Source organism: Trachypithecus francoisi, unplaced genomic scaffold, assembly GCF_009764315.1.
Source record: "Trachypithecus francoisi isolate TF-2019V2 unplaced genomic scaffold, Tfra_2.0 Lachesis_group7, whole genome shotgun sequence".
Classification (NCBI taxonomy): Eukaryota; Metazoa; Chordata; class Mammalia; order Primates; family Cercopithecidae; genus Trachypithecus; species Trachypithecus francoisi.
In genome coordinates this window covers 98,972,762-98,999,470 of record NW_022681472.1, presented here as the reverse complement: position 1 = coordinate 98,999,470, position 26,709 = coordinate 98,972,762, and the positions used below count along the sequence as shown (strand labels likewise).

At 62.8% G+C, this 26,709-nt stretch overlaps 2 protein-coding genes and 1 long non-coding RNA gene across 25 annotated transcripts in view; 1 reads left to right on the top strand and 2 right to left on the bottom strand.

The window, feature by feature from the left end:
• The first annotated feature begins 307 nt into the window (after positions 1-307).
• SCRIB (scribble planar cell polarity protein) lies at positions 308-25,720 on the top strand. 8 transcript variants are annotated; one of them, XM_033202553.1, is made up of 37 exons: positions 458-1,082; positions 2,166-2,283; positions 2,388-2,466; positions 2,558-2,647; positions 2,758-2,814; positions 2,910-2,973; positions 3,182-3,256; positions 3,325-3,469; positions 3,909-4,027; positions 4,933-5,132; positions 5,204-5,370; positions 5,453-5,583; positions 5,665-5,790; positions 6,543-6,710; positions 7,238-7,651; positions 8,575-8,637; positions 9,181-9,270; positions 9,699-9,776; positions 10,734-11,057; positions 11,155-11,214; positions 11,327-11,602; positions 12,012-12,122; positions 12,228-12,521; positions 12,596-12,784; positions 21,176-21,286; positions 21,368-21,424; positions 21,587-21,661; positions 22,695-22,757; positions 23,577-23,684; positions 23,792-23,951; positions 24,024-24,174; positions 24,254-24,439; positions 24,526-24,668; positions 24,745-24,782; positions 24,909-24,983; positions 25,209-25,260; positions 25,341-25,720. In XM_033202553.1, the coding sequence occupies exons 1-37, from the start codon at positions 924-926 to the stop codon at positions 25,484-25,486; spliced, it is 4,962 nt and encodes a 1,653-aa protein (XP_033058444.1). In that variant the 5' UTR covers positions 458-923; the 3' UTR covers positions 25,487-25,720. The 8 variants fall into 8 exon arrangements, with proteins under 8 accessions (XP_033058450.1, XP_033058451.1, XP_033058444.1 ...); XM_033202552.1 differs by having other exon boundaries at positions 460-1,082; positions 11,155-11,235; XM_033202557.1 differs by lacking the exon at positions 12,596-12,784 and having other exon boundaries at positions 11,155-11,235.
• LOC117078993 lies at positions 14,171-21,176 on the bottom strand. 2 transcript variants are annotated; one of them, XR_004435236.1, is made up of 4 exons: positions 19,951-21,176; positions 19,528-19,749; positions 14,380-18,247; positions 14,171-14,281 (listed from the first exon to the last, which is right to left on the bottom strand). It is a non-coding gene; the product is annotated as an uncharacterized LOC117078993 (long non-coding RNA). The 2 variants fall into 2 exon arrangements; XR_004435235.1 differs by lacking the exon at positions 14,171-14,281 and having other exon boundaries at positions 15,343-18,247; positions 20,261-21,176.
• Positions 25,461-26,709, bottom strand: part of IQANK1 (IQ motif and ankyrin repeat containing 1) — a 62,000-nt gene continuing 60,751 nt past the window's right edge. For 7 of the 15 annotated variants that reach the window (XM_033202582.1, XM_033202584.1, XM_033202586.1 and 4 more), the window contains exons 11-13: positions 26,617-26,709; positions 26,410-26,513; positions 25,461-26,334 (exon numbers count right to left, since the gene is read on the bottom strand). In XM_033202582.1, the coding sequence (XP_033058473.1) occupies positions 26,031-26,334; positions 26,410-26,513; positions 26,617-26,709 (501 nt within the window). In that variant the 3' untranslated portion in view covers positions 25,461-26,030. The other 8 variants (XM_033202585.1, XM_033202590.1, XM_033202593.1 and 5 more) reach the window with 8 other exon arrangements.

Genomic DNA, 26,709 nt, shown 5'->3' with positions numbered 1-26,709 from the left:
CTTAGGGGGTCTAGGGCGAGGAGGCCGGAGTAGGGGTGGTCTCTGGACCTGCTTCGTGGAAGCAGGCGGGGCCCGCCGTGGGGTGAGCCCTGGGCTCCGCCCCGCGGGTGGCGGCAGCTAGGTGGGCGGGGCTGCCTGGGGCGCCGGGTTCTCGGGCGCGGGCTCGCAGCCGTCCCCGCAGGGTGGTGCTGACATAGGCAGGCCCCGGGACACCGCGACCCGCTGGACAGCGCGCGCTGTCAGTGTGCTTTTGTGCCGTACAGTCGGTCGTCCAAGGCGAGGGAGCGGGCGGGCGGGCGTGGTTGCTTCCCGGGAGGAGGCAGCGCATTGAGATTCGTGGCCAGAGGCCGGCTGAAAACGGCTGCGGAGGGCGCGGCCTCTCGTGGACTGTAGCTCCCGCAATCCCACGCGCGGGGCGGGCCCGGTTTCCCGGCAGGCTTTGCGCGGGGCCGCTACGGGTCCTCGGAGGCGACCGCGCGGGGCCTTCTGGGGGCAGCAGTCCGGGCGCACTGGGCGGCGAGGGCCGGACTCGGCTTCCCGACGGGCTGCGCGGCGGCCGGGTGGGTGTCGGCGGGGCAGTCCGGCGGGCAGCGGCGGTTCCGGTGCGGCACAGCGGGCGGACGAGCGAGCAGGACGAGCTGAGCGGGACCCAGCGGGATGCGGAGCCGCCGCCGCCGCTTCCCCCGCCTCCTGAGAGTCTGAGACCCGCCGGACCGCGCCCCCTGCCCAGGCCCGCAGTCCGAGCGTTCCGAGCGCGGGCCGGGCCCAGCGCCGGCCACGGCCGCGTCCTCGTCCAGTCTCCGGCGGCCCGCCCCCTGCCTGCGCCCCCTCCCCATGCGCGGCGCCCATGCGGACTGAGCCCCGCCCCCCGGCCCCGAGCCCGCCGAGCGCCGCCGCCGGAGCCCGCGCCGCCCACCCGCACCATGCTCAAGTGCATCCCGCTGTGGCGCTGCAACCGGCACGTGGAGTCGGTGGACAAGCGACACTGCTCGCTGCAGGCCGTACCCGAGGAGATCTACCGCTACAGCCGCAGTCTGGAGGAGCTGCTGCTCGACGCCAATCAGCTGCGCGAGCTGCCCAAGGTGAGCGGCCGCCCGCACCTGGTTCCGCCGGTGGCAGAATCTGCCCGGGCGAGCCACCGCAGCCTCCAGCCGGCCCTGCTGGTTTGCACTGGCCAGGTCCCCACCCCAGCCAGCCCCACCCTCCTCTCCCAGCCGCCCTGGCTGGCGCAGGTGGCAGCGGTCATCAGGTGCTTGCCTGGGGATAGCGATTGTCACCGAGCCTGGAGGAGGAGCCTGAGAATGAAACCCATGGGGAGTTGGGGGGGTCGATGGGATTAGGGTGGAACTTCGATTCAGGTGACTGATGAGTACTAGCTTGTTGGGCTGTTCTGGAAGTGGGGTCCAGGCCTCTTCTCCTTTTCTTCCTGGGTGCAGGGGTGAGTGGGGGAGCCCTTCTGATGTGGCCTTTGCACTCGGATCTGCTCGCTGTCCCGCTTTGCCCTCACTTCTCGTGGTCAGTTGCTCTTCTAAGGCTACTCCAAGAAAGGAGGCTGGAGAAAACAGATTAATAAGTATTTCTTTTTTGGAGATAAGGTGCTGAATGGCTAATACCTAGGGATTGGGTGTCCCAAAGAGTGTGACCCTGCTCTGGCCCTGGCAGTGACAGCTCGGTCCTCCGCGGCCACCTGCAGGCTTTGCGCATAGCACCGTGCCTGTCGTACTCTACTGTTTTTGTTAGCGTTTTTGAGGGGAGCATTTGCTGAGTTCTTGCGGCAGAACCAGGCCAGGCTTGTTATTGGGATGCAGTAGCAGAGACCAGTGTGAGTCCCTGGAGGGTGGCAGAAGTGGTTTAGGGCCTGGGTGGGCCCTGAGATAAGACACAGTGCAGGGGATTGGAGTCTTGTCTGGTCACTAGCAGGTGCTTTCTCAGAGCAGAGGCTGGTGTGAAGAGTGGAGGGAGGTGGACACAGTGGGCATGTGCACCGTGTGTTTCTTTGTTTTTCTTGCCATAAATGGGGTGTCATGGTTAGACCCCAAGATCCTGTGTGACCTGGAGCAGGCAGAGGCCTAGGGACCCTTGGCTTGTGAAACCCACGTGTCCAGGAGCTCTTCTCTGCTCTGGAGTGGCCTCTGCCACAGAGTCCGTGTCCTCCCTGCCCACAGCCCTTTTTCCGGCTGCTGAATTTGCGCAAGCTGGGCCTGAGCGACAACGAGATCCAGCGGTTACCTCCCGAGGTGGCCAACTTCATGCAGCTGGTGGAGCTGGACGTGTCCCGGAACGGTGGGGAGCCTGGGCAGGGGCTGGGTGGAGTCTGGGGAGCGTCCGCTGGGGCTGCAGACGCCCTGCAGGCCGTGGCATCTGTCCACTGTGATCCTCTGTAACAGATATCCCTGAGATCCCAGAGAGCATCAAGTTCTGCAAAGCTCTGGAGATCGCGGACTTCAGCGGGAACCCCCTTTCCAGGTGGGTGGCAGCCTGTGGTGGGGTCGGTCGGGGCTGTGGATGCCACAGCTGCGGTCTGGTTGTCTGACAGCCTCTTTTTCCTCCCGTCCAGGCTCCCCGATGGCTTCACTCAGCTGCGCAGCCTGGCTCACCTGGCTCTGAATGATGTGTCCTTGCAGGCACTGCCCGGGGACGTGGGCAAGTGAGTGCCCTCGCACGTGGCGTCAGGGTGGGGTGGGGAGCTCGGATTGGCCCTGCCCCTGCCACCACTGCCTGCCTTCCTCGTGCCCCAGCCCTTGGTGTCTCTTTTAGCCTCGCCAACCTGGTGACCCTGGAGCTCCGGGAGAACCTGCTCAAGTCCCTGCCAGCGTGAGTGTGACGGGCATTCTCCCAATGGCCAGGGCAGGGCCACAGCCTAGGGACCAGGGCTGCACGGCCCCACCCCCACCTTGCTTTCTCTGCAGGTCCCTGTCTTTTCTGGTCAAGCTAGAACAGCTGGATCTGGGAGGCAACGACCTGGAAGTGCTGGTGCGCCGAGGCCTGACAGGGCGGAGACCAGAGGGCGGGCCACGAGAAGCAAGGGCAAAGAAAGGGAGACAGCGAGCAGATCCGACAGCAAGGGGCACATCAGGAGGGCAGGCGGGGGGAGCTGCGCGTGGGGCCATGTAGTCTCCTGGGCGTGGCACAGCAGGAGGCCCTGCCCTGCAGTCACTATTCTCTCTGTTCCTTCTTGCAGCCGGACACCCTGGGGGCTCTGCCTAATCTTCGGGAGCTGTGGCTTGACCGGAACCAGCTGTCAGCGCTGCCCCCGGTGAGTCAGGGTGGGGCTGGCCCCCTGCTTCGCGCCCATCCGCACTCTGACTCTCCGCCTGCCTGCAGGAACTTGGGAACCTGCGGCGTCTGGTGTGCCTGGACGTGTCGGAAAACCGGCTGGAGGAGCTGCCTGCTGAGCTCGGCGGGCTGGTGCTGCTCACTGACCTGCTGCTGTCCCAGAACCTGCTGCGGCGGCTGCCCGACGGCATCGGTTAGTGCGCCTGGGGGTGCCCGGGTGGGGCGCACAGAGCCTGGCCCTGGGAGGAGCATGGGGCGTCCAGGCTGTGTGTGGTATGGAACACAGGAGGATCCTGAGTCTGCCCAGGCTCTGGGAGCTGCCCCTGAGGAGGGGAGGGGAGGTGGGACGCTGGGGCAGCCCCGAAGCCTGAGGAGGCAGCTGGTGGTGCTGGAGGGGGCGGTGGAGCCTGTGAGGGCAGCAGGGTGGGCAGCGTCACTGGAGCCTGCTGTTTTCTCAGAGGAGGTTGGGTCAGGCTGTGGGGGCAAGGTAGGTAGGTAGGGTCCTCCCGAAGCATGGTGGCGGCAGGAGGAGCTGGGGGCCTTGCTGTTTGCCTGAGAGCGCCTTTAGCCAGGTGGGTAAGGCACGTCTGGGACCTGTGCTCAGCCGTGTTACCCTCTCTCCCCGGTGCCAGGTCAGCTGAAGCAGCTGTCCATCCTAAAGGTAGACCAGAACCGGCTGTGTGAGGTGACCGAGGCCATCGGGGACTGTGAGAACCTCTCAGAACTGATCCTCACGGAGAACCTGCTGATGGTAGGGTCCGGTTCGGGAGGCAGAAAGGATGGGGTCCTCAGGCGTGTGGAACAAGGGCGGGACATCAGCCTGTGTGCGCTGCTGGGGGGTGCTGGTGGCAGCCTGACTCGTGGAGCCACTCAGGAAGGGCCCTTCTCCTGTCAGAGCGGGAGCATGCTGGCCAGAGGTGAGGCGGGGCAGCGAGGCCAGGGCAGGGGCCTTTGCCGTTTACTGTGAAGAATCCAGGTCTTGTTTTTTCCGGCACATGTTGTAACACCGTGGAGTGGTTGCAGAAGAGGCAGGGATAGGAACTGATTTGCCTATAGGGAAGACAGGTGGGGGGCAGGCTGCTCCCCAGGGGCACCTACCTGCCCCTCATGAAGCAAGGCAAGCTGAGGCCCTGGGCCGGGGCTCAGGACGAGGGTGCTGCCATCCCCAGGCTGGAAAACAGGAGCTAGCCGTAGGTAGGGTGTTCATGGGAGTTTCCGTGGGGGCATCCTCATTGAGGAGAGGGAGAAAGGGGTTCTGGGCCCTAGGAAGGGGCTGGCCCTGAGCAGGCTGGAACTGGGGGCCTGGGGCGCCCTAAGGATGACAGAGCAGACCAGTGGGGCACCAGACAGGCTCACAGGGTGTAGCCTCGCAGGTAGTCCAGGGAGCCCATGGGAGAGGGCCAGGGATGACTCTGGTGGGATGTTTTGGTGGTGGGGACTGAAGGCTGAGGTCAGTGGCCAGAGCTTGGGGACCAGGGGGCATGGAGTGGGCTGGAGACAGCCTCTATGGTCGGGTCCCTGTCCAGGTCTCCAAGGGCTGCGAGGGACCTTGGCTGGAGCTGACCTGAAGTGTCTGTGCCCTCCCCCCAGGGGCTGTCATCTCCTTCCCACCCCTAGCAAGCCCCTAGCGTCCTCTGACCTCCTCTTCCTGGCCAGGCCCTGCCGCGCTCCCTGGGAAAGCTGACGAAGCTGACCAACCTCAACGTGGACCGGAACCATCTGGAGACGCTGCCACCGGAGATCGGGGGCTGTACGGCACTCAGCGTCCTCTCTTTGAGGGACAACCGCCTGGCCGTCCTGCCGCCGGAGCTGGCCCACACGGCCGAGCTGCACGTGCTGGACGTGGCAGGGAACCGGTGAGTGCCAGCCTTGCCCCGCAGGCCGGACTGTGGCCCCAACGCCTGCTGACTGCCCGCCTGGCCCGCAGGCTGCAGAGTCTGCCGTTCGCGCTCACCCACCTCAACCTCAAGGCCCTGTGGCTGGCAGAGAACCAGGCGCAGCCCATGCTGCGGTTCCAGACGGAGGATGACGCCCGCACTGGCGAGAAGGTGCTCACCTGCTACTTGCTGCCCCAGCAGCCCCCATCCAGCCTCGGTAGGTTGTTGGTGTTTAGCGCGGGGTGGCCCTCAGGCAGGGCTCGGGGAGCAGCCTGGGTCCTGACGCTCACCTGCTGCAGAGGATGCTGGGCAGCAGGGGAGCCTCTCGGAGAGCTGGAGTGATGCGCCCCCGAGCCGCGTCAGCGTCATCCAGTTCCTGGAGGCCCCCACGGGTGATGAGGATGCTGAGGAAGCTGCAGCCGAGAAGCGGGTATGAGGGTGGGGAGCTGGGGGGTGAACCTCTGCCTGACCCCTGTCCTGTGGCTGCTGCTCACCCCTGTCCCCACCGCAGGGCCTGCAGCGCCGGGCCACACCTCACCCCAGCGAGCTCAAGGTGATGAAGAGGAGCATCGAGGGGCGGCGGAGCGAGGCCTGTCCTTGCCAGCCAGACCCTGGGTCGCCCTTGCCTGCGGAGGAGGTGGGCATGGAGCCACGGCAACCTGACGGGCCACTGCCCTCGGGAGCTGTGGTGGTCCGGTCCATCCTGGGAGTGGGGCTGTAAGGGCCAGGGCAGCACAGAGAAGGAACAAGAGATGAGGCTGATGACAGGGTTCAGGGACATGGCGCTGCAGGGCCAGCTGGGTGAAAGGTGCCAAGGTGGACGTGCAGGTTGTGCAGGGTGGGTCTGTGGGGCTGGAGTATGGGGAGAACCAGAGGTGGGTTTCCCTGGGAGCACAGGGAATGGGGTTTGGTTGTTGGGAAAGGCCTCTGGTGGAACCGGCTAGGGTATCATCGGCACCTGGGAAGGGGTTTGGGGCTGGGACAGAGCAGGCCTGACTCTGCTCTCACAGCTGTGACATGCGTGCTGTGAGTTCCTGGGTGCAGCCAAACCAGTCATCTGGGCTGGGGTAGGGTGTGGGGGGCAAGCCACGCATGGGAGGGGAGGCGGCTCATATCGGGCTGGGATGCTTCTGGGGACTTGTGTGGTCCTTGTTCGTTTTAGGAAAGGCTTTCACTGGGGCTGGGCTGTGGAACCATGGCGTTGCCCACCCTAGGCTTTGGAGGCATGTGGCTTCCGTGCAGGCTGGGACAGGGAGCGGCTGTGAGGGTGTGAGCCTATTAGCAGTGCCTGGTCAGGGCAGTGGGAAGCTGAGGGAAGGACTGCCACGTGAGGAGCATCCCAGGTGGCCAGCCTGTGAGTCGGGAGCCTGACCCCACTTCCCGCCGCAGGAGAAGCGGCTGAGTGCCGAGTCTGGCCTGAGTGAAGGCTCTCGCCCATCTGCCAGCACAGTCTCTGAGGCTGAGCCCGAGGGCCCATCGGCTGAGGCACAGGGTGGAAGCCAGCAGGAAGCCACGACTGCTGGTGGGGAGGAAGACGCCGAAGAGGACTATGAGGAGGTATGGATTGGCAGGAAGGGGGCAGGAGGCTGGACCTGCTGGGTGCGCGCTGCCTCCCCTGCAGGGCCTCAGCTGGGGTCGGTGTTGGTGCAGGCAGTGGCTGGGCCCTGCTAATGCTTCGGGGACCTGCCCTGTACAGAGTGGCTGCGGGTGGTGCAGGGCCGTGCTGTGGGGGTGCCCTGGAGAGCTGCCACCCTAGGTGGGGTGAGGGTCTGCCCTGACAGCTCGGCTCACAGACCCTACCTCCACCCTGGACTCCCTTCTGAATCCCTGTGGTCTCCCTGGTGTCAGGCCTTGGTGCAGCCCTTCATTTCCATCTGGAGCGCCATGTGTCTCCAGGATGAGCCCCTGGCCCTCTGCCTTTCTCAGGGCTGAGACACGTGCCCCTCACTGGTCAGTTAATGCTGAGTCCTCATGTGGCAGGGAGCCTTTCAGAGCCCTTGTCTGTGGCCACACTGCTTAGCAGGGTCTTCCTGTGGAAGCACAGCCGCAGAACTGGGGCCACCCTCACCCTTGTGTCTGCACAGCCTGCAGTGCATTTTGCGGAGGATGCACTGCTGCCCGGGGATGACCGGGAGAGCGAGGAGGGGCAGCCTGAGGCCCCCTGGACCCTGCCGGGCGGGAGGCAGAGGCTCATCCGCAAGGACACGCCTCACTACAAAAAGCACTTCAAGATCTCCAAGCTGCCCCAGCCGGAGGCCGTTGTGGCCCTGCTGCAGGGCATGCAGCCCGATGGGGAGGGCCCTGTGGCTCCCGGGGGCTGGCACAATGGCCCCCACACACCCTGGGCTCCTCGGGCCCAGGAGGAGGAGGAGGAGGAAGAGGGTAGTCCTCGGGAGGAGGAGGAAGAGGAAGAGGAGGAAAACAGGGCTGAAGAGGAGGAGGCCAGCACTGAGGAGGAGGACAAGGAGGGGCCCGTGGCTTCTGTGCCCTCTGTCAAGGTGGGTGTCAGCCTCACCCCTGCCTGACCCAAATTCCCCTGGCCCTCCTGGGCACCCAGGGCTGTGGTAGGGGCAGGGCTGAGACCTGACCCGCTGGCCCCTGGCCACCCGGAGAAGATGGTGGACACGTTGTGAGAGTCGGCATCAGGGCCACTCTCACCAGACCCCAGGCCTGCCCTGGTGTTGGTCTCAGTCCGTGCTTGGGGCCCAGGCCTGCCCTCGTGTTGGTCTCAGTGCCAGAGGCTGCTCTGCTGGCCAGTATTTGCCCGACCTGCTGGCGGGCACAGAGTTCACAGAAACCGAGCGTGGCTGCCCACCGTTTGTGGGCCTCCGGGACCTGTCTGCACATGTAGTGGTCCGAGGGCAGGGTCTGTTCCTCTCCCAAGATCCCTGGGCTCCCCTGGGATCCTCCCTGCGTTAGGCACTGGCTGCAGGCCTGAGATCCTGACGGCTCTGTTCTGCCTTGTTGGGCCCTCCTGAGGTGCCACACAGGCCTTTGGGGCACCAGTGTGTCCCTCCCTGGCCCTCAAGTCTCCTCTCCATGGCTCACAAAGAGTCTCACCTGCTGTCTGGGCAAACTCAGATGCCAGGGGGAGTCCCTGGGTCCCACTCTCCTTGCGCTTGATGACACCCCGAGCCTGAGTGTGGGCCAATGGCATCATAGCCGAGGGGACCTGGAGGGGCCACAGCAGGGACAGCCGGGTGGGGCTCGGCTCAGCTCTGGAGCCCCTGGCGAGCCCTGCTTGTCCCCAGGTGCGTGGTGTCACTCATGTTTCCAGGATGGAGGCGCCTGTGCCAGGGCAGTCGAGGGAGCTTGGTGTGGTCTCCTCTGTCCTTTCTGCTCGTGGCGGGGGCTGGGTGAGGCGGTGGTGGCGGTCGTGGCGGTGGCTAACCTGCATGCCTCGCTGGTCCTGTCCTAACAGGGGGTGTCGTTTGACCAGGCCAATAACCTGCTGATAGAGCCTGCTCGCATTGAGGAGGAAGAGGTCTGTACTGCTCACTCTGCGCTCTGGCCGGGCCACTGCTGGCCTTGCTTCCCGGGCTGCGGGCTCACGCCTCTCCCCGCCCCTGTTGCTTGAGCGCAGATCCCTCCCAAAAGAGCTCTCAGATCGAGCTGGGCTCCAGGATCAGGACACCTCCTGCCTGGGGCAGCCTGTCTTGGCAGGGGCAAGCAGAGAGGCTGGTCTGACTCCCGTCAGCCACCTGTGGCACTCTGAGCCTTACCTGCCTGCAGAGGCAGTGCAATCCTCACCCTCTGGAGGGTGGCAGGGGGGCCTCGGGCCTCCATCACCCAGAGGTGGGCAAGCCCCAGCCCACCACACTCTGCAGAGCAGTGCCCTCCTGCTGGGGTCTTGGGGCTTCTCCAGCTGGCATCTGTGCTGGCCCTGGCTGGTGAGTGGTATGAGGCCCCATTCAGCTGCCCAGGGAAAAGCCAGAAATAGCGTCTGCGCGCTGATGGGTTCTCCTGCAGAGAGCATAGGCAGCCGCACTGCGGCCCTTCCTGGACACCCCGTTTGTTCTGTTTCCAGCTGACCCTCACCATCCTGCGGCAGACTGGGGGCCTGGGCATCAGCATTGCGGGCGGCAAGGGCTCCACACCCTACAAGGGTGACGACGAGGTGAGCGCTGCCTAGGAGGCCTTTGCACTGCCGCCGGCCCGTCCCCACCATAGTTCACACCAACGGCACACAGGCCCCTCGCCCGGAAAACACTCATGCTCTGGGGACACAGGCTGGGCCCGAGGCACCAGCTGTCGTGGGATCCCGAAGTCCAAGGGCAACCTGAAGGTGCCTGGGTCTGTCCTCCCTTCGCAGCCCCTCTTCTCTCACCAGGTGCCTGTGTACCAGGCGTGGGGCCACGGGCCCTTTCTCGGGGTTGACCTGCTCCTTCCCTGGCACTCAGGATCCCGCAGTGGCCGGAGCGCAGTCCTGCTGGCCAGGGCTAGGGGCTGCTGGGAGTGGGTATTCCCCTCCTGGGTCTTCTGCAGAAGGGGCAGGACCACGGGCCCCTCTCCCTGGCTCCTGCCAAGCTGGTGTCTGTGCTCTAGGGCATATTCATCTCTCGGGTGTCCGAGGAAGGCCCTGCGGCCCGGGCTGGAGTCCGCGTGGGTGACAAGCTCTTGGAGGTGAGTCAGGAACTTCTCAGCCCCGAGTGGCAGCTGTGCCCTCTGGAGGTACACGGTCCCTGGTGTGAGGGTGCTTGGCTGTCTCCTCCCGGCCTCCCCCAGAGTTCCAAGCACAGGACACCGAGACTTTTGGGTGAAGCCACAGAACCTGTAAACCCAGGAGAGTAGGAGCCACCTGGGTCCTCCATTGTCACCCTGGCTCCCATCCAGTGCCCTGGTCGCTCATCTTTGTTCTTTGGGTACAGGTGTGTTTTTCTGCCAGCGGGTAGGGCAGCAGCTGCACTGGGCACAGCGGCCTTCACAGGAGGGGCCGCTCCTGGGCTGACCGAGAGGGGTCAGGCTGCTGGCAGGTCCGGTGGGGTTTGGACCCTGTATGGGGGCCCTGGAGCCCCCGCCTGGGCACCTGGCTGTCCAGCCTGGGCATGGGCATCAGGGGGCTCTAGAGAGGTGTGCGCCCTTCTTGTAGGGACACACTGAGGACAGGCGAGGGCCCTGGAGCCCAGCCAGGAGGCGTCTGCCCAGGGCTCAGATGCTGCATCTGCTGCTCAGCTCTTCTAGCCTTTGCATGGGAACTCCTGTTCCTGGGTGTTGGGTGGGGGTGGGGGTCAGTAACCCAGCGATCTCAGGTGTGTGTGGGACTGCTCAGATGGGGAGGAGGTATCCAGGAGCAGGGCCACGTGTGGCCTGGCCGTGGGGGCATCTGCCTGCCTCCCGTGGCCAATCTGTGTCCTGGCCCTTGGGCTGCCCACACCAGGTTTCTGAGGACCTGGTAGGGCAGGGGTCAGTGGTGCCCACGAGGAACCTTGTGGGTGAAGGTCTAGGGTGTCAGAGCCTGGGGCCTTTCCCCTTGCCCTGTGCTTCAGTCTCCCCCTCCTGAAGGGAGCGTCTGCAGCCCCCAGCATGTGGCTGTAGGTGGCTGCACTGGGTCCTGACATGCGCGTGGCCTCTGGCCTGCAGGTGAATGGCGTGGCTCTGCAGGGCGCCGAGCACCATGAGGCCGTGGAGGCGCTCAGGGGGGCCGGCACTGCCGTGCAGATGCGAGTGTGGCGGGAGCGCATGGTGGAGCCTGAGAACGCGGTCACCATCACGCCTCTGCGACCTGAGGACGACTACAGCCCCCGGGAGCGGCGGGGAGGGGGGCTGCGCCTGCCCTTGCTCCCAGCTGAGAGCCCTGGGCCCCTCCGTCAGCGCCACGTGGCCTGCCTGGCACGCAGCGAGAGGGGGCTGGGCTTCAGCATTGCTGGCGGGAAAGGCTCCACGCCATACCGGGCTGGTGATGTGGTGAGGCCGGGGCTCAGGGCCAGGGAGGGCTGCTCCAGAGCTGGCAGCCGCACCCCAGCCTCACCGGCAGCCCTTCCTCCTTCATGCTCCCCTGCAGGGCATCTTCATCTCCCGCATTGCCGAGGGCGGTGCTGCTCACCGTGCGGGCACACTGCAGGTTGGCGACCGCGTCCTCTCTGTGAGTGGGGATAGGGCCCCACCCTGCCCCGCCCTGCGCCCTCTGTCCCATCCTACCCTTGGAACTCCCTGATGTGGGCATGCTCCCACAGATTAATGGAGTGGACGTGACTGAGGCCAGGCATGACCACGCCGTCTCCCTGCTGACTGCTGCCTCCCCCACCATCGCCCTGCTGTTGGAGCGGGAGGCTGGGGGCTCTCTTCCTCCCAGTCCTCCGCCACATTCCTCCTCACTCCCCACTGCTGCTGTTGCCATCACCAGCACCACCACCACCAGCATAACCACTGCCACCCCCGGGGAGCCTGGGTTGCCGAGCCCGGCCCCTAGCCTGCTGGCCGCCACCTTGGAAGGGCCATACCCAGTGGAGGTGAGACACAAGCCCCCACCCAGGCACCCACCCAGCTTCAGCCGTGGGCACTGGCCCTCCCAGGACCTGCCCTCTTGCGGCCCTGCCGTCTCCTCCGGGTGGGAAGCTGGCCTGCTGGCCCTTTCCCTGCAGCCCCTCGAGGCCGGGGCTCTGTCCACAGCCAGATTCCTCCGTGTGGTCCCCTTGACACAGGCTCCTGGGCAGCCACATGGCCACAGTCAGCAAGGGTGTTGTCCTCATGCTGTGCCTGCCTGGACAGCAGAACACTGGTGGCGCAGAAACCCCCATGGGTACATCAGGGCAGCCCCCGCCCACCATCCCCACGGACCAGGATGGACTCTTGGGAGCCCTCCCACACCCTTTCCCTGTCCTGACCGAGGCCTGTCCTTGTCCCGCCCTGTATCCCCAGGAGATCCGTCTGCCAAGAGCTGGGGGCCCTCTGGGGCTTAGCATTGTCGGAGGCTCCGACCATTCCAGCCACCCGTTTGGTGTCCAGGAGCCTGGTGTATTCATCTCCAAGGTAGGGCAGCCCATCCGGGCGGTTCTGTGAGAGGCGTACCCATCCCAGGTACCAGTGCAGGTCAGCGCGGCCTCAGCCACCAGCTGCCACCCTCCTCCCTGACAGGTGCTCCCGCGGGGCCTGGCCGCTCGCAGCGGCCTAAGGGTTGGGGACCGCATCCTGGCAGTGAACGGGCAAGACATGCGGGACGCCACGCACCAAGAAGCAGTCAGCGCCCTGCTCCGGCCCTGCCTGGAGCTGTCGCTGCTGGTGCGGAGGGACCCGGCGCCCCCGGGCCTACGGGAGCTGTGCATCCAGAAGGCGCCCGGGGAGCGGCTGGGCATCAGCATCCGCGGGGGTGCCAGGGGCCACGCCGGCAACCCCCGCGACCCCACAGACGAGGGCATCTTCATCTCCAAGGTGAGCCACCCCACCCCAGTTCGCCCTGGGTCCCACCCCACAACAGGTCTCTCCCATTCCACCTCTCCCCGCAGGTGAGCCCCACAGGGGCGGCCGGTCGCGACGGTCGGCTGCGTGTGGGTTTGCGGCTGCTGGAGGTGAACCAGCAGAGCCTGCTGGGCCTGACGCACGGCGAGGCGGTGCAGCTGCTGCGTGGTGTAGGCGACACGCTCACCGTGCTGGTCTGCGACGGCTTCGATGCCGGCTCCTCGGCAGCCCTGGAGGTCAGCCATCCCGCCCTGGGAACCAGGCCTCCCTCTGGCCCAGCCCAAGGTGTTGTGAGCCGCTGACACCGCTCGGGGCGGGCGACGGGTCCTCTGTGCCTCTGGGTCTGGGAGGTGCTCTGCGGCTCTGCATCAGCCGTGAGGGGTAGGAAGCTGGGGGTAGGGCCTCCTTTCCTTTCTGCTGAGCTCTGGCTAATCAAGCTGTCCGGAGGCCCGGTCCAAGTAGGATGAGGGACGTGAACGGATGGGGGAGGGGCATGAGTTTGGGGCACACTAGGTGGTCTGGTCCTAAAAGAAGAAGCAGAGCCACTGGTGACTCCTGCAGAGTCCCACCAGGCTGCTAAGGGATGACTCCGAGCCCTGCCCAGAGCCCACCAGCCAGGCAGACTCCTCAGGACTCTGAGGGTCCCCGCTCCTGTGTCCAGTGGCACCTTTCTCCTCTCAGCCGGTCCCTGGGCCATGCCTGACTCCAGCGAGCCCCTCTGTGACCCTTCAACAGAGAGCTCCCTCCCCAAGATTTCCTGCCCCACTGCTGGTCCGTCACTTCCTGGACTCCAGAGCAGAAGCCCAGACTGGGAGTTGGGATGTGAGGTGGGGCCCCAGGAGTCCTCCCTGCCAGCTCGGCCTGAATCCTGGAAAAGCCTGGCCTCTCTCAGGGCGCTCCCATCTCCCTTCCGTCGTCTTCCCCATGCCATCCCAGGGCGTCTGCAGCAGGCCTCGGCAGCGTCCAAGGGCTCTTCGCCGGTGCCGGGGTGTGCATGCTGGCTTCCCACCCGAGTGGGCGGCAGGGCCACAAGAGGGTGGGTCCTGGAGGGCCGGCACCCACAGCTGAAGCGGGGTGGATGCCTGGGCAGGGGCATGTGTCTTCACCTGGAGGGGCCACCTGCTCCTCCCAAAGGGTGTCCCTGCTGGTCACACAGGGGGCCGGTGACTGTCACCTCTCCCCACCAGCACACATGGCTTCCTCTCCGTAACAGCCTCTGGGATGGGGCGGCCCCTCACATTGGTTCTGTCTTGCAAGGGATCTCTGGGATGGTGGCTTTCTGCCAGGCTGACAGCCACGGAGTGTGTCCTGACCCACAGCCAGCGTGGGGGCGCCCTGGTGGGAAGTGCTTTCGTAGTTTTTGCGCCACAGCTGCACGTTGGGCTTGGGGCGGGCTTGGGGCTGGCCCTCACCCACCTTCCCTCCTGTCCTTGAGGGAGTCCTGGTGGTTTCCGGGGAAGGATTTATCTGAGGACTCAAGCCCTGGACTATCTGGTTCAGAGAAAAGGCCTTGCCTTGTACTTACTTATTTTAAGCGGATGTCTAAACATGTTTTATTTGATATATTTACTCGTGAAGTTTTTGTGAGAGAAAGAGACAGCACGCGCTCCCTTGGGGAAGAGTGAGGTATGCAGAAGGCAGGGCTAGCGCTGTGTCTGCAGCCGGCACGCGTCCACGTGCGGCACTGCTGTCGGCCACAGGTTTCCTTGCATCTGGCCGGGTCCCCCACGAGCCTGCCGTGACACACCGGCGGGGCAGGGGTCTCAGATCTCACACACTGGCCAGCGACGGACAGAGCCACCACACCCTCCCTGGTGTTGGGGGCAGATACGGTTTCTGTTGTGTTGGGCAGGCCAGGGGCCTCGAGCAGTGGGGCTGAGAGCTGCGATCCAGCTCCCCTTCCCCATCACGGCTGCCTCTTTCCCGCGTCTGTCCGTCTTCCCGGGGGCTCGCTGTCCGCCCCAGCGCTGCCTCTTTCCCGCGTCCGTCTGTCTTCCCGGGTGCTCGCTGTCCGCCCTAGCACTGCCCTTGCCCTCTGTCGTTGCCCTGGCTCCCGTCCAGCGCCCTGGTTACTCATCTTGGTTCTGTGGGTACAGGTGTGTTTTTCTCCAGTTCTTGCTTATGTTTTTCTTTAAAAAATGGGATCTTTTGAGTTACAAAAATCTAAATTTTTAAATTAAGTCTTCTGACTGCTTTATGACTTCCGGATTCTGGTTTTTCCCTTGGGAAGATCTTCCCTACTGCAAGATTACAAAAACATTGTCCCGTTTTCTTCTAGTATTTCTGGAAGTTTAAACAACATACAGCTCCGTGGTCCACCTGGAATTGCTTTGACGAGGTCTCGCTTGTCACCTAGGCTGGAGTGTGGTGGCACAATCACAGCTCCCTGCAGCTTCCGCCTCCCGTACTCAAGCCATGTCCCCACGCCCAGCCCTGGAATTGCTTTGCAAGTAACTGGATGCGTAGCTGTCCCCGCAGTATTGATCGAATAGTCTGTCGCCTCCCCAGTGGTTTGGGGGAAATGTGGCCTCATTGTGTTCATTTCCTGTGGGCTCCAAGCTCTGTTTCTGGACTTGGTCCCAGGGAGTTGTGAGCTGCTTCTGGGCCACACGTTTAAATGTCTCACTTTGTAGCAGGTCTCACACCTAATCCTCATCGGCAAAGTCACCCATTCCTTTTTCTTGTCTTGAAATTTTCTATGGTCATGTGTTTTCTCTTACAAATGAACTTGCCCAGTTCCGTGCAAAAACCGACTGGAATTCTGGGATTTCACATGCATGTACGTAGATACACATTTTGAGAAAGGGCCTCACTCTGTCGCCCAGGCTGGAGTAGTGGCGCGGTCGCTGCTTACTGCAGGCTTAACCTGCCGGGCTCAAGCGATCCTCCCCCCTCAGCTTCCCAAGTAGCTGGGACTACAGCCGCACCACTGCGCCTGGCTCATCGTTTTCTGTAGACGGGCTTTTGCCATGTTACCTAGGCTGGTCTTGAACTCCTGGGCTCCAGTGACCTGCCCACCTGACCTCCCAAAGTGCTGGGGTTCCAGGCATGAGCCCTGCGCCAGCCTTGGGGTGATCTTTCTGTTGAGTTTTCTCTAGGGTGTCTCCAGGTGGCTCTTGCTTTCTGGTGATTCTCATAAATCCTCACCTGGATTTGTAAGTCGGCTTCACCTCGTGGCAGAAGCCCAGTCACCCTTCCCACCTCGGGCCTCTCCTGCTTCCCTCTGCGGAGCCCCGGTCCTGTGGAGGAGCGGCTTGCTCTAGAGGACTTTGATCTTGTAGTGTGACGTTTGCTGTAGACTCTTAAAACAGTTTTTAAATTGATTGGGGGGGATGGCTATTTCTATTTATAACCTGTAAGAATTGTTGTCTGAAGCGGGTGTTGAGTTTTCTGAAGTCCTCTTATCTGCTAAGTAGGGTTTGTTCGGCCCATGGAGGTTTCATCAGCAGGCTTGGGGCTTGAGAGAGAGGAGCGGGTTTCACACATCAGGAGTCCACGCCATGTCTAGCTTCTTGGCCTCCCACAAAAAGCTCGGCAGACGTGGCGCGGCCAGGCCTGTGCTCCCACAGGACCGTCTGTGTTTCTGACTCCAGAGCATGGGCATGGGGGGGCTTCAATGGGTGACCCTTCCCCATTTTTCTTAGGCCACTGGACTCATCTGTGTGTGTCCGCCTGGCCCTGCGGGCATCGGTTTGCCCGTTGGGTTCCGTAACTTTCTTCTTACGGTACAAGCCCATCTTGGCATTGGCTCAGGAGTGCCTGCACGTCCCCAGCACTCTGGAGCAGTGGCCCATGTTTGTTTGTCAGAGCTTACGTCTCCTGCATTCTAGTACTGTGCATTTTTGGGGGTCATGCATAGTTCATCTAAGCCTGGCCCTCACTTGCTGTCAGGCCTTGGGTGGGCGCTTGACTTTACTCCTCAGTCTCCTCGTCTGTACAATGGGTCACCCACAGTGCCTGCTTCTCAGGGTTGAGAGGATTGATTCAGTAAAGACCTGCCTCGCCATGGTCGGCGCCAAGACCCCTGTGCAAACCTCGGTGGCTGTGCGCTGTCTGAGGGGACTTGCCCGCTACCCCGCGTGTTTGGCATGAGGATGCAAGTCCTCTCCCACTGGACCCCTCCTTTGCAGTCACCTCCCTCTCGGCCCCGCTGTCCGTGTCCTCTTCCTCCTGGTCATGCTGACCAGGGTCCTGTGTGTCGATGGCCTTTTCAGAGCCAGCTTCCGAATACTGATCAGGACCACCTCTCCCTTGTCATCGTCACCGTTACAAATAAAACTTCAGAAGAGACTGCGCTTTCTTTTGGCATTTCCTTGATTTCCGCTCTCAGGAAGAATCCTTCAGTCTTTCCCACTGCATCTCCGGCTTTTAACATTTCTGCAGATCTGTCTCTAAAGAAGAGATCACTAGCTCTGTTTCTGTCCTGATGTGAGCTCCTGCAGGAAAGACCTAGGAAGATCAAATGCTTGGTTCTTCCCTTTGTCAGTTTTTAGAATAACAGGCTGGGGCCCTGGAATCTTCCAAAGGTGGTTCCTAAGGTGTCTTTCTGTTTTTAGGGTTTTCGTGAACTCATGAGTCTTTGTTTTCCTGATGGGTTTCAACATAGCGTTCCCTTGATGTCCCTTGATCAGGCAACGAGGCCCTGCATCCCTGTGGCATGACCCTGTCATTCCTCAGCTGCTTTGACAAGGCATTCTTTGTATCGCCTGCCCCAGCCCTGGATTCCACCATTTTTGTGTGGGACCTGGCCCCTCTTGGCAGGAGCTGGGTGTAGAGCTCCTAGCCGTGGGACCTGGCCCCTCTCTGTGGGAGCCAGGTGTTGGGCTCCTAGCCGTGGGACTTGGCCCCTCTGGTTGGGAGCTGGGTGTAGGGCTCCTAGCCGTGGGCCGGGTGTGCTCAGGACTGAGGCACTGCCTGTGGCCTCTGCAGCAGATGGAGACTGAGAGGTGGATGTTTTTAGAAAGAGAAAAAAATCATGAGTTTGTACTGTTATGTTTAACTCATTTAAGATTACAGGGTTTTTACTAACTTTTGTGATTTTCTACTTTTTCTCATGAAATCTTTCCTTAATTTCAAAATTAGCTGAGTGTGGTGGCATGTGCCTGTAGTCCCAGCTACTCAGGAGGCTGAAACAGGAGGATCACTTGAGCCCAGGAATTTGAGTCCAGCCTGGGCAAGACAGACTCTAAAAAACAAAAGCAGCACCACCAGTGGTACGACTGAGAGCAGTAGTGTGGAGAGGGGCTGAGTTCCTGGCAGCTGCTTCCTGACGGTTCACCCTGCAGGGATGTGCAGTCCGCATCCTGTGTTCTCAGCCACTTGAGATCATTCTGTGGTTTTGCTACCAACTTGATACACAGTTGGGCTGATTCATTTCAGCTTTTAGGGTGACTTTTTAAAAATCTTTTTTTTTTTTTTGAGACGGAATTTCACTCTGGTGCCCAGGCTGGAGTGCAGTGGCATGATCTCGACGCACCGCAACCTCCACCTCCCGGGTTCAAGCAATTCTCCTGCCTCAGCCTCCCAAGTAGCTGGGATTACAGGCATCTGCCACCACAAAAAATCTGTTTCTTAATTGTGTAAATCTTCACATGGTTCCAAAGCTGAAATTATATAGAGTCACTTCAGAAGACCAGCCTCCATCTCTCTGTTCTGAGGCCACCATCTTTATTCATTTTGGTTTATTCTGCCATTTCTTTCTGAAAAATATAAGCACATACATAAATGAATTTTAAACTTAGAGAAAAGTTGCAAAAACAGGACAAAGAACCTGTGACACAGCCCTATTCATGACTCAGCCACTGCACGGGATGCGCTCCGTTGCGGGAGCCTCCCTCTAGCCTCCACTCAGCCCTATTCATGACTCAGCCACTGCGCGGGATGCGCTCCGTTGCGGGAGCCTCCCTCTAGCCTCCACTCAGCCCTATTCATGGCTCAGCCACTGCGCGGGACGCGCTCCGTTGCGGGAGCCTCCCTCTAGTCTCCACTCAGCCCTATTCATGACTCAGCCACTGCGCGGGATGCGCTCCGTTGCGGGAGCCTCCCTCTAGTCTCCACTCAGCCCTATTCATGACTCAGCCACTGCGCGGGATGCGCTCCGTTGCGGGAGCCTCCCTCTAGTCTCCATTTAGCCCTATTCATGACTCAGCCACTGCGCGGGACGCGCTCCATTGCGGGAGCCTCCCTCTAGCCTCCACTCAGCCCTATTCATGGCTCAGCCACTGTGCGGACGTGCTCCATTGTGGGAGCCTCCCTCTAGTCTCCACTCAGCCCTATTCATGACTCAGCCACTGCGCGGGACACGCTCCGTTGCGGGAGCCTCCCTCTAGTCTCCTTCAGGTGGAGTGTGCCTGTCTCTGCTGATTCCTCTGACCCTGACGCTTCTGGTGGGCATAGGCTCTCCCTGCTTCCGGCAGTGATTGCCCCCACGCTGGGTCTGATGCCCTCACAGGCTTCAGCGTGTGCATCTTGGCCGGGATTATCACAGAGCTACCATGTGTCTCTGTGCCTCCCACCAGGGCTCACTGCTGATGCTCTGAACCGCGAGGTCAGCCGGGTTTCCCCCTGCAGTTACTCCTGCCCCTTGAAATCAGCAAGTGTGGGAGGTACTTTCAGAGCATATAACAGGCTGTTTCTCATACAGCTTCACCTGTGAGCCTCAGCACCTTGATGGTTCTGAGCAGGCCCCGAGGTGGTTGGCGACAGTCCTAACCCACCCACCACTCCCACACTCATCAGGCAGCTTCCTGCCACCGAGCTTTCCCTTTCTCCCAGTTTACATGTCTGCTTACCTGTTCACGTGGGCTCACAAGGGAGCCCATTTCATTAACAAGTGAGCTTCCATTTTATTTCATGGGCGACAGCCTTTTCCCATCGTAATGTATTTTGATGCTCAAATTGTCCCAGACTTGGCCCACAGAAGGGGCTTGAGGACCTGAGTCATTCTGATACGACCTCCCCCGTCTCAGCACCTGCTCACCTTCTGCCTCCAGCCTCCAGGATGTGCTGGGCTTCTCTCCTTGCCCTGCCCCGCCCTGGAGTCGGCCATTTCTTTCAGGAGCGCTGGATCCTTCTAGTGGAGGGTGACCCTTAGAAGCTGCGCTCTGGCCCTGGACCTAGCGTCCTTGGGGCATCGTCTCAGGACCTCCCGGGGGCCAGAGCTAGGTGGTAAGGCAGCATGCCAGTCATCCCCAGGTTACTCCTGGAACGAGAGAAGAGGATGAGCTCACCCGTGGCTGTCAGAGTCAGCGCCCTGGTCTGCCTTTTCTGTGTCTGAGCAGCTCTCTCTGACGAGAGAGGCCGGGCTGTCTGTGACTTGCTTTCCACTGTGCCAGGCCCCCTGCCTCTCTTGGACCTGTCTAGTGGCTTTTTAACTTATTTCAGAAACTGAGAAGACAGGCACCTTGTTTGTTGTTTGTCCCCCTAGTTCTGTGAGAACCTGGAAGACACAGTTAAGTCTCCCCATATAATTGTGCTTTTATGACGCTCTCCTGTTTCTACTAGTCTTTGTTTTCTGTTTAGCTGCTTCCTTGTTGAGTGCTTATAGTTGATGATGATTGTGTCATCGTTGTAAATAGCCTCTTCTGTGGTGACAGCATCCCTCTGCCTGCTTGACAGCTGTGGCCTCACATCCTGTCTCCCCTGGCCTGAGCAACCCCTCTCTGTGCCTCCCGTGTGTCTGCCTGCCATCTCTTTGCCTTCCCCTTACTTACCATTTCACTTGTGTTTTTAACCAGCAACAGCATAGGGCTGGGTTTGTCCTTCAGGCCACACTGAGAGCACCTTGATTTCGCAGGGACCCCGTCCATGATGAGGGTGATGAACAATGCCTGTCTCCACTGTGCTGCCTCCTCTGCCTCTTCTGGCTGCTGCTGGCGGTGGGGGCTTGAAGCAATCCCATTGCCCCCTGTGGGCTTGGAAGTGAGCTCTTCCCATGGTTCCGTCTGCCCGTGTTAACCCCGGGCTCAGGATCCATGTCCATCTTGTGTCCAGCCAGAAGCCCTTGCCTGTCCTGGTCCTGTCTCCTCGGCCCTCCTCTGCCCTGCCTGAGCTCCCTGGGCACCTTTCCTTTCTAGACTCTCCCTCTGCCCTGCCAGTCACTGGCTTGGGATAGGTCATTGAGCTCTGTAGAGTGCAGAGCTGGCCAGGCCTCCTGCATGGTGTCCTTTGTTCCAGAATCCCTGCCCAGCACTCACGCTGGGGTCTGGAGCCAGCCTTTCCACCTGAGGGGGCCACTCTGTGCCATCAGTTCCAGCATCCACGACTCACGTCCCTCCTTCCGCCATCTTGGTGGAAGAACACCCCAGTTCTTCCTGGGGGTGACTTTACATAGTCAGCAAAGTGGCAGGCATCATGCTACTTCACAATCTCGCCTAGTGCAGACATGGCCACGTCCACGGCAGCCCTGTGAGCTGTGATGGGAAGGGACCGGGGACAGTACCGCAGCATCCTGAGGGGGTTCAGTAGAATGCCCTCCAAGGCTATTGTGGCCATGCGGTCAGTCCCACTGAGGGATGCAGCTCCTGTGTTCACTGTTGCTGGCTATTCTGGGCTGGGGCCCCATCCTGCCCCAGAGGTGGGACCCCGGGCTGCAGTCCCCACTTCTCAGCCCACACCCCTCTTCTCAGGTGTCCCCAGGTGTCATTGCCAACCCCTTTGCGGCAGGCATCAGCCACCGGAACAGCCTGGAGAGCATCTCTTCCATCGACCGGGAGCTGAGCCCCGAGGGCCCAGGCAAGGTCAGAGGTGCTTGCAGCCGGCAGCCCCAGGGCCAGGGAGCCCGAGGCCGGTGGTGCCTGACGGGTCTGCTCTGCTCACAGGAGAAGGAGCCGCCTGGACTGACCCTGCACTGGGGGCCCGAGGCCACAGAAGCCACAGTGAGTGTGGTTGTCCCTCCTCCTCCCATCGGGGCATGAGTGGGGTGCACATTGCCTATGGGGTGCTGGGTAGTAACCCCCAGGACCCCCTCTCATGCCCTGTGCTGGCCGGGTGCTGCCCTGGAGCTGCTCCTGCTAGTGCTGTGTCCACTCTGCCCCCAGGGTCGGGGTCTGCAGCCCCTGAAGCTGGACTACCGTGCCCTGGCTGCCGTGCCCAGCGCTGGTGGCGTGCAGAGGGTCAGTGCCCAGTGTGCAGTGCCCCCCACCTCCGTTCTGTTGTCCTGTTCATCGGCCACCGCAGGATGAACGCCAGGGCCGCTGAGGAGGGAAGCTTTGGGCGGGGGCTGGGATGGGAGGAGGCCACGTCTGACCTGCAGGCTACCCCAGCCTGTCACGTGCTTGTCACCCTCATTCTTGACCCAAGCCATGTTGGTGTTGCCCCGCCCACACCCTGAGCTGCGGATGGGTGACATAGGCCGAGGCCCTTCTTGTATTCACCGAGCAGGCCAGGGTGACAGTGTGAGAGCTTCACCTGCTGGCTGGAGGTGGAGGCTCCTGGGGGATTGGGCAGGCACACGGCACCAAGGGGAGGACGGGCTGGAGCGGCTGGAGCAGCTGGAGGGGCAGGTGCTGGGGACAGGCAGGAGGATATGCAGGCCCTTCCCTCCACTTAAAGATACAAATAACCCTCCCAGAAGGTGTGCCCCGCCAGCCCCACCGAATGTGAGTGACTGAGGGATGGGCTCCGCCAGACCCTTGCCTAAGCGGTGGAGTGGTAGTGAGGGGCCAGGCAGGGGCTCTTGGGACCCGACCCTGCCTCCTCTGGCCATGGACTACGCTGAGCGAGAGGCTCCCAGGAGGCCCTTCATCCTCATGAACAACAGCACAGCCATGGGGGCAGCGGTCAGGGTGCCACTTGAACCCTGAGGGCCTCACACCGCAAGTAGGGGCTCCCCACCGGCATCTCTGTCCAGCGCCCCTCCCCTGAGCCCTCCCTGCCCTCTCCTCCGGCTGTCCTGTCTGCTCCCATCTCTCCTGCAAAGCTCCAGCCAGCACACTGCCGTGGAGACAGCAGCTGCCCAGCCCAGGCCCCCGCATCCTGTGGGGACGGGGACAAGCCCCTCCTTGCTGACCGAGTGTCTGGGGCGTCGCCTGGGCTATAGTCAGGTTGGGGAACTGAAGAACTTCTGTGCCTTTCAGGCCCCCCAGTCCCTCCTGCTCCGGGGCCACAGCCCTGCCCAGCCTCACCCCACCCACTGCCTACTTCCAGGTACCGTCTGGAGTAGCTGGAGCGAAGATGGCCGAAGCCCCCTGCTCCCCTAGTGGCGAGCAGGTGAGTGTCCCCAAGTTAACGGGCGCACCCCATGGCAGGTGGAGGCCAGAGCAGATGGCTGCTGTGCACAGGGCCCCTCTTCCAAGGACGGGGTCGGGGCTGGCACGGGGTGCCATTGACTCTGGTCTTCCCTCTGCTACCATGGGGCCTCTTGTGTGAGGACAGCCAGGGATGCTTTCCTGGCCAGAGCTGACTGGCGATGGGGTGGGGGGCCTGAGCGTGCTGTTCTTGGAGGGGCTTAAGCTCCTGAGACCCTGGTCAGTGTCTTGGGCCCAATGTCCCCCAGGGCCCACCTGCCGCACCCTGCCTGCCTTTAGTGTGGGAGTCCTTGCCTCCCCCCACTATTGGCACCTCCCCCAACACACTGCCACGTGAGGGTGGAGGTGGCAGCACCCATGAGACCCAGCTCAGCCCCTCACAGGCAAGATGTCAGCCCCACCCAGGTCTTTCTCTCTCTCTCTCTCTCTGCCCCCCTCTCCCCCTCTCTCCCTCCCCTTCTCTACCCCCATTCCTTGCCTCGAACCCCTGATCCTGCTCTCCTCTGCCCCCGCCACCGCTACCTGCCTTTTTTAGACAAAACCAGGGGTGATCCAGTCATTGGCTCAGGCGTGGCCAAGGGGGTCCACAGCCCTCAGGGGCAGAGGTTGTCCCCACTCCGTGAGTGCTCTGTCCCATGGGTGGGGGTGGCAGAGCCTCCTTCCCCAGCAGGATGGTGGGTGGGGATCAAAGGCAGGCAGTGGGGACAGCCGGTGGCGCGCTGAGCACAGCTGCAGCCCTGACAGCTGCCCCAGCACAGCTCACAGGAGCCCCACCCCCCAGCCGCCTTCCCCGCCTTCCCCGGATGAGCTGCCCGCCAATGTGAAGCAGGCCTACAGGGCCTTCGCGGCCGTGCCCACTTCTCACCCTCCTGAGGACGCCCTTGCCCAGGTGTGTGGGAGCAGCACCCATCCCTGCTGCGCATGGTTGGGGTGGGTGCTCAGGGGCCCCCGTGTCCTGGAGGAATGCCAGCCAAACCTCAAGGTCCGCCCCCCCAGCCCCCCACGCCTGGACCTGCAGCCTCCCCGGAGCAACTGTCCTTCCGGGAGCGGCAGAAGTACTTTGAGCTGGAGGTGCGCGTGCCCCAAGCCGAGGGCCCTCCTAAGCGTGTGTCCCTGGTGGGTGCTGACGACCTGCGGAAGATGCAGGAGGAGGAAGGTGAGGGGCATGGAAGTGGGGTGGGGGCCGGGTCTAGGCTGGCCCGGCCTGACCCACTCTGCCCTCTGGCAGCCAGAAAACTGCAGCAGAAGAGAGCGCAGATGCTGCGGGACGTGGCAGAGGCTGGGGCCGAAGCGAGGCTCGCCCTGGACGGGGAGGCGCTGGGCGAGGAGGAGCAGGAGGATGAGGAGCCACCCTGGGCCGGCCCGAGCCCCTCCTCAAGGTGAGCACCTGCCCACCAGACGCCCCCGACTCACCCCACGTGCCCCCCACACACACAGCACGTTCTGTCCCCTCCCCAGGCAGAGCCCAGCGTCCCCCCCACCCCTGGGAGGCGGTGCCCCGGTGCGGACGGCCAAAGCTGAGCGGCGCCACCAGGAACGGCTGCGCGTGCAGAGTCCGGAGCCACCAGCACCCGAGCGTGCCCTGTCCCCTGCCGAACGCCGGGCCCTGGAGGCTGAGAAGCGTGCGCTGTGGAGGGCAGCCAGGTAAGCCCCTGCCTGGGGTCCCCACCCCGCCCTGCCGCCTTGCCCTGCTCCTGCCCCGAGTCACCCCTGCCCGCTGTTCTCTGCAGGATGAAGTCGCTGGAACAGGACGCTCTCCGAGCACAGATGGTCCTCAGCAGGTCCCAGGAGGGCCGGGGCACGCGGGGGCCCCTGGAGCGACTGGCCGAGGCCCCTTCCCCTGCGCCCACCCCATCGCCCACCCCTTTGGAAGGTCCGTGGGTAAGAGCAGGTGGGGGGGTCAGCCTGCTGCTTGGGCTGCTTCCAACGCCCGCTTCTTGTCCCCCTAGACCTCGGCCCCCAGACCAGCACCTCCCCGGGACGCCTGGTGAGGAGCCGGTGGCTATGCCCTCCCTTCACCCCCGAGGCATGGGGGGGTCTGGCCTGCCCCACCCCCGTGGCCCTCACCCCTTCCTCTCACTCTCTGCCTCTCCCCTCACGCTGTCCTTTCAAGCCCTTGTCTGGAAAGAAGTTCGACTACAGGGCCTTTGCAGCCCTGCCTTCTTCCAGACCTGTCTGTGACAGCCAGGTACCCGGCCTCCGGGCCTCTGCATGCCTGCCCCGCCGTCCCTGCCTGCCACCGCCTCCATCCGCTCCCGCAGGGCCCCCCCGCGTTCTGTCGTGGCCCTGCTTCTCCATCCCCCTCCCCCCTTCAGCCGGGCTCTGTGGGCCTCAAGGCTGGGAGCCCACACGTCCATGTGGGTGGTTTGGGGCAGGGCTGGCGCTGGCCTGATCAACACTCTCCCCATCACAGTCGCCGGACTTTGCTGAGGAGTTGAGGTCCCTGGAACCATCCCCCAGCCCTGGTGAGTTGGGGCCAGGCTGGGGTGAACTCCCAGGAGCCCAGCTGCCCTCAGCTCACTGCCTGCCTGTCCCTGCCCGCCAGGCCCGCAGGAGGAGGATGGAGAAGTGGCTCTGGTGCTTCTGGGCAGGCCCGCGCCTGGCGCTGTGGGCCCTGAAGATGTGGCGCTCTGCAGCAGCCGTCGCCCCGTAAGGCCTGGGCGCCGTGGCCTGGGCCCTGTGCCCTCCTAGAGCAGCAGGCGCCTCCCCCAGACTTGGGGTGGGGGCCCTGCCAGCTCCAGCACCACCCTTGCCCCAAGTCTTTTAACCTGGGTGTTAGCATTTTAAAGAGACCCCGCAGGAACTCTGGCCTCTGACTAACTGCCCCACCCCAGCCGAGACCTCGGCGAGACTGTAACTAGTGATGTTTGTACAACCAAAGACTCTATTTTGTGGTTTAAGGAGAATAAAGTTGACTACATTTTACCTCCCGTCTGCCGTCCACCCCCCACCCACTAGCACAGACCCTTCCTGCTCTCCGAGGCCAGGCTGAGTTCCGAGGGCTGCACCCTCCCTTCCCTCCCACGTCTCCCGTTGTGCCTCACTGTGCACAGGTTGGGCCGGGCCGGCTGCCCGTCCCCAGCAGGGCCTCCCCCAAGTGCCTGCAAACCTGTGTCTGCCAGCCGGGGCTCGGGACTGCCAGGGCCCTGGACTCTCACACGCCGCCGCTGCCCCTCATGCACACAGCACAGATGCCGCACCGCGCCCCGGGGCACATGCTTTATTGGGGCTAGCACTAGAGGCCTGTGCCTGGCAGCTGCACACGCACCGGGAGCAGCACCTGCTGCTGCTCGGCTGGCGGCCACTGGACCTTGGTGACAAAAAAGAGGCAGAAGTGCTCCAGGCGCTGCTCCTGGAACTGCATGGGGCTATACTCTGGCCCATCCGTGGGCCGCAGCAGCGACAGGTACCTCTCCTGCTCCAGCAGGCCGCGGTTCAGCAGTGCCTGCGCCAGGCCAGGCTGCACCGCCTCCAGCTGCCGCTGCACGGCCGGGAACAGGTCTACCTCACGCAGGTCGAACACCAGCGGCTTCCCATACCTGCCTATGAGGCTGGTGAGGCCGGGGTGGGGCTGGGGGTGGGGTGGGGTGTCCCTGACACCCTGCCCGCCTCACCGCAGAGCCCCCAGCAGAGCCAGCTGCAGCCTCTCTGGCTTCAGGTGCTCCGGGTTCACTGTGTCCACGTAGTTGGTGTCCTGGTAGCGCAGGAAGGTGGCCGCCTGGCCCGAAGGGTCAATGACAAGAGGCCACCTGGGGACACCCACCAAGTCACTGCTGTCTGTCCAAACCCCAAATCGCCCACATCTGGCCCGGAGCACTGACCGGCCGTCGGCGCGGATGCGGCCGCTCACATCTTTCATCAGCACGTCGTGCAGCTCGGTGACCTGGCACTTCAGCCCGGCGCCTCTTCCTCCC

Bases quoted from the DNA above. Each gene is read 5' to 3' on its own strand.
- SCRIB (XM_033202552.1), top strand. From the start codon at position 924: ATGCTCAAGTGCATCCCGCTGTGGCGCTGCAACCGGCACGTGGAGTCG. The intron at 2,467-2,557 runs GTGGGTGGCAGC...CCTCCCGTCCAG, and splicing joins AGCGGGAACCCCCTTTCCAG to GCTCCCCGATGGCTTCACTC. The intron at 21,425-21,586 runs GTGAGTGTGGTT...CTCTGCCCCCAG, and splicing joins CCGAGGCCACAGAAGCCACA to GGTCGGGGTCTGCAGCCCCT.